Source organism: Hippocampus comes, unplaced genomic scaffold (assembly GCF_001891065.2).
Source record: "Hippocampus comes isolate QL1 unplaced genomic scaffold, H_comes_QL1_v1.1 scaffold420, whole genome shotgun sequence".
Lineage (NCBI taxonomy): Eukaryota > Metazoa > Chordata > Actinopteri > Syngnathiformes > Syngnathidae > Hippocampus > Hippocampus comes.
In genome coordinates, this window is record NW_017806163.1 from 667,017 (window position 1) to 681,066 (window position 14,050).

At 39.5% G+C, this 14,050-nt stretch overlaps 1 protein-coding gene across 1 annotated transcript; it reads right to left on the reverse strand.

Moving 5' to 3' along the window:
- Positions 1–1,511: 1,511 nt before the first annotated feature.
- tgfa (transforming growth factor, alpha) lies at positions 1,512–10,902 on the reverse strand. Its single transcript, XM_019895712.1, has 7 exons — positions 10,609–10,902; positions 9,495–9,620; positions 8,195–8,380; positions 6,290–6,404; positions 4,215–4,364; positions 4,013–4,122; positions 1,512–2,794 (listed from the first exon to the last, which is right to left on the reverse strand). Exons 1-7 carry the CDS (start codon positions 10,646–10,648, stop codon positions 2,787–2,789), a joined length of 735 nt encoding a protein of 244 aa, XP_019751271.1. The 5' UTR covers positions 10,649–10,902; the 3' UTR covers positions 1,512–2,786.
- Positions 10,903–14,050: the final 3,148 nt, after the last annotated feature.

Genomic DNA, 14,050 nt, shown 5'->3' on the forward strand with positions numbered 1-14,050 from the left:
TTGAATGCCAGTGGCTTTTTTAAAATGTATTTTTTTTATATAGCGTTCCTCATTTACAAGATGAATTCCATCTTTTCTCACAATCGCAACCTACTTTGTGTCACCCGAGACGGCACATGATTTGTTTATATCATTCGTATGCAGACTCTCTTCAAATTTAAGGCACCTAAACGTGTCCAATTTACATGTCGGCATTTCTCTTTCTCATTACCGACATAAGGTGAGAGTCACCGCTGAATCGTGACTCAAAAACTGTGCTGATCCCAAATCCAAAGTGATGCAATGCCACCATCTACAGGGATTTGTTATTAAAGTAGTTTGCAAGGCTGTCACAATATCCATCAATCAGGTTTTCTTTTCTATTTGTCGATTATCAATAATCCGGGTTTTGCTAATTCACAAAGACTGAATCGAGCCAACTGGATTATTCCCATTTGATGAATTTTGTTGCGTTTTCCTATTCCACTAAAATGTTTAGAAATCAATGGCAAACTTGTCAAAAGAAAGTTTTCTACTTGATTACGACTTTGCAAAACGGTCGCAATGACATGCAGCTAACATGCTTTTCCGCTTTAGCAGTGAGAGCGATTACGTTTCTTCACCCAAATAGCTTTGAAAAATACTTTTATTTGCAGCCATCTGGTCCATGGCAGATAGTGCGAGTTCTCCGACTGGGAGGCTCAAACAGGACCCAAAGAGGAATCGCATTGGGAAAGACCCAAATGGCTGCGCGATTCTAAGCACTCATATGGGTCATCGGGATTCACACAAGGCCAAGGTTCGATTTAAGGAGGTTAAGGGAGTTGCGTTAAGGGTTCACTCCAACAACCCTCGATTGCCGAGCGTTGAAATGAGATTTTTTTTTTCACCTGTAATTTCACCTCTTGACATTTGTATGTTAAAGGATATTGTAGCTCACTGGGGAAGAGCTTCTTACTTGAAAGCTGCTTTAGAAGCTCAGCCAGACGGCTCTAAAAGGCTCCGTAGAGATCCAATTGTGTAATAATGGGATTGTCAAAAGAGGGGGAAAGCGCATGAGTGCCGAAAGAAGGGACAGACTTTGCTATGAAGGGGAACATGTCAGTGCATCTGCACATTGATAATACGTGCATGTGTTTTGTTCACGAACCAATATGGTACTAACACAAGTAGGAGGTTTTCGATCATGTGAGTACCCAACACGGACAATCGATTTGTATCTTGATGCAAATGAGGCAGCAAGGGGAGGACAACTTGGTAGCAATCAGCAGTTGATTCAGTTTAAACTTGTTTGCAATCTAAAGGACGTCAGCTGTGAGAAGCTGAACTGCATACACAATGGCACAACTCGAGGCGTAGCATTTTTTTTTTTACTCCATACAAAACAGGCGGTCGGGACGCCCCAAATAGACAAAAAAAAAAAACCCAAATAGACAAAAAAAAAAACCTTAAGAAAGTTAATGGCTGACAAGTTAGTTGCATTTTCAAAAGAAATAATGTTAAAAAAAAACAAATAAATAAAAACCCAGTCAGACATTTGCTAATTTAATTCTTCGTTTTGAAAATAAATGCAGGAAATGAAAGTGAGACACCACAGATGTGAAAAAGCAACTTTTAAGTATCAGTTGGACCCTCTCCTATATTGGAAACGCATATCAATCTACAACATTATGTGTGTGCGCACATAAGCATGTTTTCACACATCAATGCTGCACACAATAGGAGGCATACCAAAAACACACGGTGCAAACATCCGACGCTGTAAACAAATATTTGGATCATCCCATTACTCTCTCGACCAAAACTTTCATTTCAAGATAGAAGCTGCCACACCTGAAGTGTTTTTTTAATCATTATCATTGTCAGTTTAACATTCATTATTTTGTAATCCTTTCGCCGATATTGGAGGTTAGATTATTTTTTTTTTTTTTGCTCTCTTTAAAATGTATTCAAATTCAAATTGGAGACGAGGCCAAAACACACCACTCAAGATTTCGATTAAATAAGTGCACCAATACAATAAAGTGCCAATTTTAGGAAGTATCCGCAAGATTGCAGAAAAAGTGCCATTGAATTAAAGGTACCATGGAATGACAACCACCATGTGTGTGTTTCTAAGTGGTATGTTTTGGATTTTTTTTTTTCTCCTCTAGCTTTTCAATGTGAAACTTGTGAGGAAAGGACACATTCCAGTTCAGCTCCGGAATCACAACTAAAACCGACACAACTCCCATCAGAAGAAATGCGTTCTATGCCTGACAGCCATCCGAGGGGTCTTCATCCATTCTGTCCATCAATTCGCCATTCTGTCAAGTGAAATGTGTTCTCTCCTTTAAAAAAAAAATAAACGACACTAAAAAACGTAGTTTAAAGCGTCAGCATCATCTGTGCTTGGAGTTCTGAAAAGTGCATCAAGGTAATAAAAAGACATAAATAGGAATTGGGAGGTTTAAGTCAATGAATTTGGATGGTCCTGTAGCCTCGAATGCATCTGGGTTTTTTTCCCCCCCAGAATCCACCCGGGAGATGATTCATGTCCTCGTTCGATGACTTCAGAGTGAAGAAACGGTATCCAGAGTTTGGCAGCCTCTCTTGTCCCTCATAACTCCCAAGAGTGTTTATTTCCACGGCAGGATCGAAGCTGATTGACGCATTGCAGAAAGTCAATGGAAAAGCCACGTGAAGGAACGTCCTACCTTATCTCATTTGAGTCTTTGCCTCAGGACGGCTTCTTCGCTCTTTGGAGGCAATCTTAAAACCTGACAGTTGAAGGAAGCACTGCGATGAGGATCCGCATTGTTGTCTTCTCACACCACTGGAAGGCAAACAAACACGTCCCATTTCACACATCGGACATCAAATCGGATCAAGCTTATTTAAATGTTGAGCCACAGCAAAATGAATGGATTGGATAAACCAGCCCCCAATAGTGAGTACTAAAAATTAAAACCTTAGACTTATTTTGGGGACTTTTATATGTACTGCAATGCACGACACATTAAACACAAAATTGACTTTTGTGAATAACTTTGAAGGCATCCATTCAGTTAGCTCGCCAGTAGCACCTTAGCTTTAATATTAACTCATGCACGGGCCACAACTGCTAGCTTCTCTTATTCCAATTCAAACAGAGGACCGTGTTTTTGTCTTTGACCACCTGAAACATTTCCTAGCGAGAAAAATAACTCTGCGAACTCCTACCCGACAACATAAACGGTCGGCTATGATTAAATGCAGAAAAAAAAAAACATTTCAGTCTCGTGCTGTATGCTTATTCCCTTTTCTAGCTCAATTACCGAATTGGCCCGAATATAAGACGGCCCTGCTTATAAGACGCATCCCTCTTTTTCAAGACTCAAGTTTGAAAAAAGACTTTTTGAACACCAAATTAATTTTTATACAGAAAATAATTACAGTACATCTGAAACAAATGATTGTAACAATATGTTTGAGAGAAAAAGCATGTTATTTTGCCTCATTCAAATCTAAAAGGCAATCACATTCGTAAATGAATGGCTTCTGGTTTTTGAAATGTAAATGACATCATAACTTCTCCTCAGCTGCCGGTTAACCTGGCCTATCTGTGACCCACTTTTCTCCAGATTGTCGCTACGTTTCTCCATTTTCTGTTATCTCTTCAATTATTTTCTTCTCTTTTCCTTCTTACCGCTATTTTTTTATTTTTCTTCTTCGTGCTACCGCTATTTTTATTTTTATTCTTAGTGGCAGGGGTTCACTTTGGCCTGGGGAGTCAAGTTCAGCATTCGCTTCAATGATATCTGGCACCATCTAGCATTATGAATGGGTATACTGTCTAGACTCCGAATATAAGACGACCCCCACTTTTTCAGTCTTATTTCAATGCAAAAAACACCGCCTTATATTCGGGCCAATACGGTAATGCAACAATTACAAGACTCTTCACGCTCAGTGCTCAGTGAGTTGGATTAACGAGGGAAACGCAGCCATGAAGTGGTCAATGTTCCTGCGAATATAAAAGATGTTGACTAAGAAGAGAAAGGAGGTACTGTACCGCTTTCAGGAGGATAGAATGGTGCTCGGTGCTTCTGTGAGTAAACAGGCTTTTCTGGGATGAAGTGATGGGGGTGTCTCCTCTTACGGCATTCCTGTCTCCACCAACAACTGTAGCAGGAAGAGAGAACGGTCAGAACACCTATTATGTTTTTTTTTTTTTTTTTTTTTAAATAGATGACAACAGCTTGCACACTGCTTACTTTAACAGCGTGCACACCACAATGATCAGGACGCAGCCAATCACACACAACACCAGCACAGTGGCAACGGTCTGCGGACGGTGGTTGGTGGCCACGACGGCCAGCAGGTCTGCATGCTCGCACCTCATCCCGACAAAGCCGGGATGGCATCTGCGACATCAAGAGAAGAACAAATTGGAAAGATTTCTTTTTATCTCATGTCAATAAAACCCTATGTCTGTGATTTGCAAACTTGTGCAACTCCAAAATGTTTTCTGCTCACTTTTTGTAGCACACAACAATACTTGGTTGAGATATTTGTGGCAAGAGTCACCTTCAAAAAGTATTCAAATGGTGAGGTACCATTTTTTTTTTTTTTTTGTATACTGAAGACATTTTGGGTTTCAGATCAAAAGATGAACATGTGGCAAAAGTTCTGAATTCGTTTTTATTTCATGGCGTTTACATGGACGTGTTAAATAACAACAGAGACGGACACCTTTTGTTTGAAGCCACTTTTCAAGGGAGTAAAAGTGTTGGAACACGTGCCCAATGGGGGTTTCTAGTTGCTCAGGTGTGGCCTTTGAGATTGACTGATGTAACATTCGATAATGCTTCTTTTGGGCTTTGTGTTTCACCTGTGAAAAGGGCATTTACTTTAAAGCAAACATCAAGACAAAAAAAAAAAAACTACTGGTGTACTGAGCAATAGACATCAATCAGGTCGGCCAAAAGTATCAACAGCAGTTGATGATAGAAACACTGTGAGAGCTGTGAACCTCTACAAGCCACTGGTGAAGGTATCGCCATCCATTGTTCAAAGAAGAGTTCAAGAGAAGAAATATTTGCCATACCGCAAGATGCAAACCATTCATGAGCAAAAACAATCGCAAGGCCAGATTGTATTTTGCAAAGAAGTACAGTGGTACCTCTACTTATGAAATGAATATGTTCCGGAAGAAATTTCTTAACAAGAAAATGTTGTAAGTAGAGACGCGTTTTTCATGTAAATGCCCTAATCCGTTCCAAGCCCCCCCCAAAATTCTAACATAAATGTTGTCTAAAGCATAAAAATGCATCAAAATATGTAACAAATACATGTTAGAATTAGATTATTGCGCAATAACTGAGAGTTGTGCATCATGTAAAAAACAAAGAATCAAAAGAATAAAAATGGTCATTTAACTTTTAACTGCATCCTCGTCGTTTTTTTCCCCCCTCTTTAGTTCATGTTCTCTCGTGGAAGTCTATCTACTTATCTATCGACGCGATTAGACACATACGCTAGAAGTCCCTCTTAGCCAATGGGATGCCAGGATCAGGCTCGGTAATAGCCAATGGCAGAGCAGCTATAAGTATGTTGCGTTCAGGAAAATCGGAGCTGCGAGCAGCAGACCACACTTTATTTTTACCTTTCGTATCTTGAAATGTCTTTCGTAACAAAATGCAATATTTTCCTGTTGAGATGTTTCGTAACTTGAAAATTTCGGATGAAGAGACGTTCGTAAGTCGAGGTAGCACTGTACAGAGATGAGCCCCAAAGTTGGTTACTGGAAGTTAGGGTTATGCCGACAAATATGAAATGTTACTCACTTTAAGTTCATTTTTAAAAATGTCTGTTCTTAAATACTTTCGCTCCCTTGAAAAGTGGGTGGTTTACCACATCTGGATGGAAATACTATGAATAAAAGCTGGAATTCTGAAATTTGTCATGATACCGTCTGATCAGGTTTCACTAGCAAATCGCTGGTCTTATCTTCTGTTGAAGTCCTACCTTCCCCGAAGAGTAAATATTGGTAAAAATCATTGGTCCTTTTTTTTTTCTCCCATTCACTGTTCAGGCAATCATTGCATCAGTCTACATGTCCGTCATTATTCAACAGAACTACTGATTGATGAACGTTTATGCAAGCGTTCATTTATTCAACCCCAGTTCTACACCAAATCATTTTGGTGTAGAACTTTTTTCATAATGTTGTTGTTCCCTTGAAATTGAATTAAGAGAAGGATGAACGGTATTTTCTGGAGCACTGAAAAGTGATTTTTTTTTCTTTTGTCTGTGTGTATCAAACAACATTTTATTCGAATCTACTTACATGCATGCAGGTGTCTCCTCCAATATCAGGAAGCGACATGTTCCGTGAAAACAGAAGTGACGGTGAGAGTCTGGACAGTCATCGAAATGAGAGCGAACAGCCGCCGCCACAAACTCTGAGAGGTGATTAAACAACACACGCACACGCACACACACACACACACACACACACACACACACACACACACACACACACACACGCGCACGATGTCTGTGATACGAGTGAGATGCAAATTAAATCAGTGTCTCCAATTTTGCTTTGACAGACAACAGTCAGTGACCCAGGTGACTATCACGGATGTAAAAATAGCCAAATAAGCCCGAGGAGCCTGCGGCATGAAGAATTGTACTCCCTGTTCCAAATCCTAAAGCTGACACCCACGCCACCCAACTGTGGGACCGAAGCCTTTTGTCCCCAGTTGTGTGGAGATTTGCTTGGATCCACAACACTACCTGGGAAGAACAATTAGTATGGCGATATGTCACAATTGACCAAAAAAAACCTGTATGAGAGGCGAGGAGAGCTTTTCACCCAAACAATGGGACTACGTTAACGCCCCAGCAAGGGCGAAAGGTTGACTTTTTTTTTTTTTACCAGTTAGCCATACAGTCAGACAAATTCCGACATCACTGACTCAGACTGAAGTCAGTGTTCTGCGAGCAGCCAAACAGATGCAGCAGTGTCGCATGAAGGCTCTGGTTGGGTTTTGCTAACATACTTCCATTCCATTCTGACGCTAAACGTGGTTTGGAGCGCAGCCTACATGCATTGTCTTCTGCTGTCGGGGCTCCGTGAAAGCCTTCTGTTGTCTGGGAGCCATCGGTTTCCCCACCCCTCTCTTCTTCCGCACCGTTTTCACAAAGCAAGATGAGGAACACTGGGACAGGATCCATCTAGCCTCTGGGGCAAGCGATGTGCTACCCGGATCATCTTGCAGCAGCTTTTGTGTCGAAAAAGCAGCTCATATTAATGCCCCATAATTGCCATTGCACCAGAAGGCTAAGAGGATCAATTAACTATCAGCATGTGACACATTGTCTGCCCACAGTGGTGGGGGGGTCTAAACATTTGAACCAGGGTTCGAATGCCTGGATTTTGTGATTAAACAAAAAATGAGACCAAGATAAATTATGCTAAAACTTTTTCCACCATTAAGAATTGACACTGGCTCCCAGTCAGCTGTAGATTTTAAAATGATGTGACAGGTCTAGAAATGACTGAATGGCTGAGGTCCTTCCATCCATCCATTTTTTAATCCTTACTAGAGTCGCGGGCATGCTGAACCCCAGCCGTCTTCAGGCAGTAGGCGGGGTACACCCTGAACAGGTTGCCAGCCAATCGCAGGGCACATATAGACAAGCAACCGTTCGCACTCGCAATCACACCTAGTGACAATTTAAAGTGTGCCATGAGCCTCCCATGGATGTTTTTGGAATGTGGGAGGACACCGGAATACCCGGAGAAAACCCACACAGGCACGGGGAGAACACGCAAATTAGTATATGTACATACTCTTCATCATGAGCAGTGTGAGCACAAAACCTTCTGCCGGAATGCAAAAAGATGTCGAGAAAAGTCTACTCGAGCATGTCAATTTTATTTGCGGTTAATCAGAGGCACTTGAAATGTTTCATAACACATCCGCAGTCATAAGAGGGCTACATTATCTTGGTTGTTGCCCTCTGTCAGAGATTTGATTTATTTTCAATTTGTTGCATGAATTCAGAAAGAAAGTTTGGAAATCATTTGTCTTGCCGTCATTTTTATTTTTTTTTTTTGGTTATATCATTAAAAACCTGGAATTTAAACAAGGGTGTGCAGACTTTTTATATCCACTACTGTATATGCTACTGTATACCAGACATCTGAATTTAAGTGCAAACTCACGACGATTATGAAACTTACTTTTCACCGGAGGGATGTTGGAGGTCCTCGTGGTAGTCGTCACCGCTATAGTCGAGACTGTTGGAATGACACCACCGGACACTCCAGAGCTGCCGGCTGCGGTGTATGCAGCCAACGCTGGCTTGGTCGGGATGGAGATGGCTGTGTCTGACCGACTCGGCTTTTTTCCAAATGAAAAATTTGACCCTGTTGAGATGGGGGTTAAAAAAAAAAAAAAAAAAGGATTGTTTGAAAAATAAAATAAATAAATAAATAAATAAAATAATCCTTGTGAATTCTAACAACAATCCACACATTTATTGGCATTATTTTTTTTAAATTATTATTCAACAGAGGGTTTCATGAGTTCACTCACACCGTTTCTTTTTCTTTCGACCTTCTTGCACGCTTAAAAAAATAAATAAATAAAAATCACTATCGCTATCACGGGTACCCTTTTGTGGTGGCAACACAAAAAGCCGCACACAAAGTCAAACAGGTTGTGGTAGTTCAATAGCGTCTGCGAGAGAAACGTCAATAGTAAAAAGCCAATCACGTGCAGCGGGGTGAGAAAACGGAGCAAAAACTAAAATTCAGCTTTTAAATTCTGTGTGACGGTTCAAATTGTCCTAGCACATTCTGGGTTTTATTTTCTTTATCATGTCATGTGGAACTGCTCACATTGAAAAAAAAAAGTGTTAGGCTGCAACTAACACTTACAAGGAATCGGATTTTTAAAAACATGTTTTCATTTCCATCTCTTTGTTTAAAAACAACATAAACATAATTTGTTTAGATATAAAATCCATACACTCCCGTTCAAAGGCCAAGTTTTTGTGATATTGAAAGAAGAAATAAAAAACGAGACCGAGATAAATCATTTCAAAACTTTTCCCACCATTAATGAGAACTATAAACTGTATAAGTCAATTGACAGTAAACTTCCTCGAGAGGGGAAATTAAAAAAAAAAAAACGGAGATAATGTGGTTGCGAAAGTGTACAACCCCTCTTATAATTGTGCATGTCGCTGCGATCAGAATAAAGCAGTCACATTAAAACTTAGGTTACACACACATCTGCCACCATTTAAGGCACCTCCGATTAACACCAAATAAAGTTCAGCTGTTCTAGCAAGCCTTTCCTGACGCGATGTTTCTTTCGAGCAGATATTGAAATGATCTTAGGCTCATGGTTTTTACATCACAAAAACCTGGCATTTGTACAGGGCAGTGTAGACTTTTTATATACATTGTAAGCAAACTCCTGACAACATTTGGCCCCAAATTGATAATGAGCTCTCCATCTTGTGACCAGACTTACTTGCAGTCATGGAGGCGGTTGCGTGGCCACTTCCCGAGGTGTTGAGAGTAGCCTTAGATTTGACGGCAAAGTTGCCTCCGAGGGTTGTCGAGGTGCTTTGCCCTGCTCCTATTGTAAACAGTGAACCTTTGGGGAAAAGAACACACACACACACACACACACACATATATTGCAAGTCTGTATTACTAAAATACACGTGTGTGTGTGTGTATCCCCACCAGAACAATCAAGCATACACAAACATCGGAAAACAGGTGACGCATTTCAATTTATTTCCGTCAAATAACCCGAGGCTCAGGGAGTAGACTTCTTTGATCATGTGATCTGGTCTTCAGTGTAATATGATACTTTATTTGGAGGGTAGAGCTGGAGCCCATCAATACAACAAACGGGGTCAAGCATCCACTAAAAGGATGAAGCACTAAAAATACACCAGCGCCTCACACGCCATCTCAGCTAAACCACCACATGGAAACAACAATCTGACCTCAGATGAACATTTAGAAAATTGATTTTTAATGACCATATTTCTTGTCTTTTTCTTGTCTTAAATGTCTGTATATGTACAATTTAACCATCTCCAGTGAAAGATGCATTTAAAATTGTCTTTCCATAGATAATCAAACTCACTTTTGATTGGCACTAGGTTTTCTTTTTTAACTGTTAGAGTGAGAGCGTAGGGGTTGTTTCTAAAAATTCAGTTATTTTATTTATCCACATGAGGGTGTAAGATTATCATAACACTTATGAATAAGGTGAAGTTTGACAACCGCAATAGAAAAACATTGTTAAATTAATATTCTCCAAATGATCATTATGTTAGTAAAAGCAGAATTGGTGATGGAGCTCTTATATACTGGATCTCACATTTTAAATGCTCTTAATGTTTGTGGCAAAAGTGTCTCTTGTGGCTGTTCAAATAATCAATCAATTCAGGTCAATATAGTAAAAAAAAATGTCCAAGTTATGTTCTCAATAATATCCAGTTATTTTTTTTAACTGTACATCGTAAATTGACACGTGTTAATATTTATTGTGTTTCAAAACATTTTTACTCAAAGAAAATAATAATAGTAGTAAATAAACGAGCGAAATGGCAAAATTGCACACTCACCACTTATGAGCAAAATCGCATCCCATAGTATCCGAGTCATGGTGATTGACAACTAAAATAATTTGTCGGCCAGTTTGAGCGAAACGTGTGCTGAAAAGGCGCACTTTGGATTCCACAAATCAACATTTAAACTCGCTGGTGACGTGCACACACACAATGACACACACACGCTGCAGTCAATATATCACGCCAGAAAGTTTTTCGACGAAAGACAGTCTTTAACTTTTCTAGTGCAGGAACCTTGCCACCTAAGTGCGTTCAATTGAGGAAACCAGTGGAAGCCCCCTCAGAGGCAGGCCAATCAGAGGCGAGGACATTAAGATAGTGGCACCTCATTGGTCACTGCTTGAACGTCACTTTGTATTGACTGAATTTGTGCGTGCAAGTCACGCCCTCCTGCGTATTGATAGTTGACATTCTATTTAATTTAATACATAATTTATTGTTAAATTACAATGGACTAAATAATCCACCTCTGGAATTCAATAATGATAACAATGATAATGAGATTAATAACATCATCGTTTCATCATCATCATCATTTTTTATTATTATTATCTTTTTAAATAATGGTTTTGTTTTCAGACAGCAAGCATGTGCAGCAACAGAGCTGTGCAGAATATGTGACTAGCTTGTCATTTTTTCCATGTATTTTTTTTAAAGAAAGGTTGATTACACACATAATATAACTCTGAGAGGAGAAATAACAAAAACGATAATAAATAAAAATGTGTCAATCATTCTACGAATAGCCTAATAGCCTCAGAAAATCTCATTAAGATTATTATTATTATTATTTATTTATTTTTTTTTTACAAAAGCAAACAAATGAGATTTGGTAATGAGAAATGTTCTTTTTACTCGGTGGTTAACAACGTTTTCAGTCACGGCCATTTGTGGTCATTTGTCTTTCTTCCCTACTATTATCTCAGTGGTTTCAGTGAGCCTGTCCTATTTTGTTTATAATTCTGTTCATTAGGGTCAAGGGTAGGTTGAAGTCTATTTCAGCTAACTTTGGAAATTGCTCCATAATGACACTTTAAGGATTTGAGATTTGACGTTCATCGATGTACAAATGCGTTTGAAATTAAATCATAACTCAGAATGTAAAAAGCGCAAAGGAAAAAGAGGTAAAACAGTGACATCTGCTGGATTTTTATGTTACTGCAGCTTTATCAACGACCCCACTATTACAGATGTAATCCAAAGGGATTGTCTGTGAAATACAAATGTGTACAGTCCACATTTAGATTAACTTGAAGTCACGTAAATTTGTAGCCTGCCTCTAATTTATTAACTTATATTTCCATGAATGTGTAAACTGTTAGTGGAACAAAAGAAACATGCTGAGATCCAAACTGCTGATACCTTTAGGGAAAGAAAAATCATAACATCAAATTAATATAATTTGGTGAGGCGGTGTCCTTGTGGTTATCACGTCTCCCTCACAATCAAGAGGTCCTCAGTTTTTCGTTGTGGAGTTTGAATGTTCTCCACATGCATGTTTCCGTGGCACTCTTCTCCCCTCTTAGTCTGTGTGTTTCCACGCCAGCTAGGTTAGAGGCGACAATATTTAAATTTCACCGAGTCATCATGTTGTGAACACGTCACAATTTGTTCAAATATAATGGATTATTTTCTTCTATCAAAGCAAGAAACGTATTCATTTTTAAAGCTCTGGAAAGAGTCATATCAACTCTTTATCACCTCTTACCATGCACAATTCTCATCCAATCTTATTCAAACATCCATCCATTTTCAACGCTGCTTATCCTGAGTCGTCGGAGCCTATTCCCGCTGACTTCGGGAGGAAGGCAGACGACACCCTGAACTGGTCGCCAGTCAGTTGCAGGGCACATAGAGAGACAAATGACCATTCAAACCCATCCGCACAACGCACACAACTCCGGTGGGTGTACCACTACACCATCAAACATTCAGGAATTATTCTTGTTAAAGGAACAACACTACTTAAGTACATTTTCTGTATATGATAGTTGACCCTCAGGTACCTCAAGGTTGGAAAAATGCCACGTCTTTAAAAGATCTCCTCTACATACTGTAGTGTTTCCCATAGTGTGACGTACGGGACCCACTAGTGCAGGCATGTCTTGCCTGTTTTTTTTTTTATATATGTCTGCCTACTGCAGCACACCTAATTCAAATGATCAGCTCATCAGCAAGCTCCGAAGACTGATAGCGATCCTTATTGTACTTTCATTTTGGTGATGGTGATTTTGGTGGTACTTGTAGACATGAGTATTTTTGGAGGTGGTCATTGGTTTGAAAAAAGTTTGAGGTCCACTGCAATGTACAAAGTATTTAATTTTGTCACAGCAAGAATTGAATTTTCCATCCATGTATTTTCTGTAACTCTTGTTCTCATTCGGGATTGTGAGTGAGATGGAGCCTGTAGCAAACTGACTTTGGGCAATGACCCCCATACACCCTGGACTGGTCGCTAGCCAATCGCAAGGCATATATAGACAAAAGGCCATTCACAGACACATTTATAGCGATAGACATTTTGAATTACTGGATAAAGCAGGGCTCAAAGGTGAGGTTGCTTCTAACGTCTCCCTGCTAATGAGTGATCTTATTAAAGGGTTAAACACTGGCATCTGTCACTGGGGGACTCCTCGGATAGTCAAGTATTCACACCAATGTCGTTTAGAGGCTAAAGGTCACATAGTAAAATGTCAGTATCAAGGCAAACAACAACATGAGGCTAAATTCCATATGAAACTCTATACATTAATCTGATGCAATATGAAATTAAAACATCAACATCCGATAGGAGAACATCATCTTGGGGCATTAACACTAAATTTCGTAGTTAATTATTAAATAATTGAATAAAGTAATTCGCTGAGAAGAGTGAGTCTGCTTATTTTGTGGCTTGAGCAAAAATAATTTCTATCATTAAATAGATCATAGCAATGTCATTTCTTTTGGTAGATCAAAGATGCACCACAAATTTTTATCTGTGTTACTGGATATTCGTCAGCGTCTTCTGAATAGATAAGATAAGAAAACCTTTATTAGTCTCGCAATGGAGAAATTCCCAATACACAGCAGCAAAGTTATGAAAGGAAGAAGTAGAACAACAAAATATAGGAGCTGCTGGAAAGGCAGCCACTCTCGCGGCGCCATTTTGAAGTCAAAATAACAAAAATAACACAACACAACACATAGGACACAAGACAGTCGTGCAATCTTCACCACTTTTCTGCATACACTTTGTTGTCCGAAGCAGTTATAGATGAAAGAGGAGAGGATCAAATTGTCCTTTCACCAGTGGATCAGAGACGTCATGCTGAAAATGTGCACACGTCTGCTACAAGCTAAGGTTTGAAAGCAAACACGAAGCTGGAGCGTCCATTGACGAAAAGAGGTTTATAGTTCACTTCTCCTGTCCCACGTAATCCGCTTCAAACTCCAA

Bases quoted from the DNA above. Each gene is read 5' to 3' on its own strand.
- tgfa (XM_019895712.1), bottom strand. From the start codon at position 10,648: ATGACTCGGATACTATGGGATGCGATTTTGCTCATAAGTG. The intron at 8,381-9,494 runs GTAAGTCTGGTC...CCATCTCAACAG, and splicing joins AACCGCCTCCATGACTGCAA to GGTCAAATTTTTCATTTGGA. The intron at 6,405-8,194 runs GTAAGTTTCATA...ATCACCTCTCAG, and splicing joins CAACATCCCTCCGGTGAAAA to AGTTTGTGGCGGCGGCTGTT.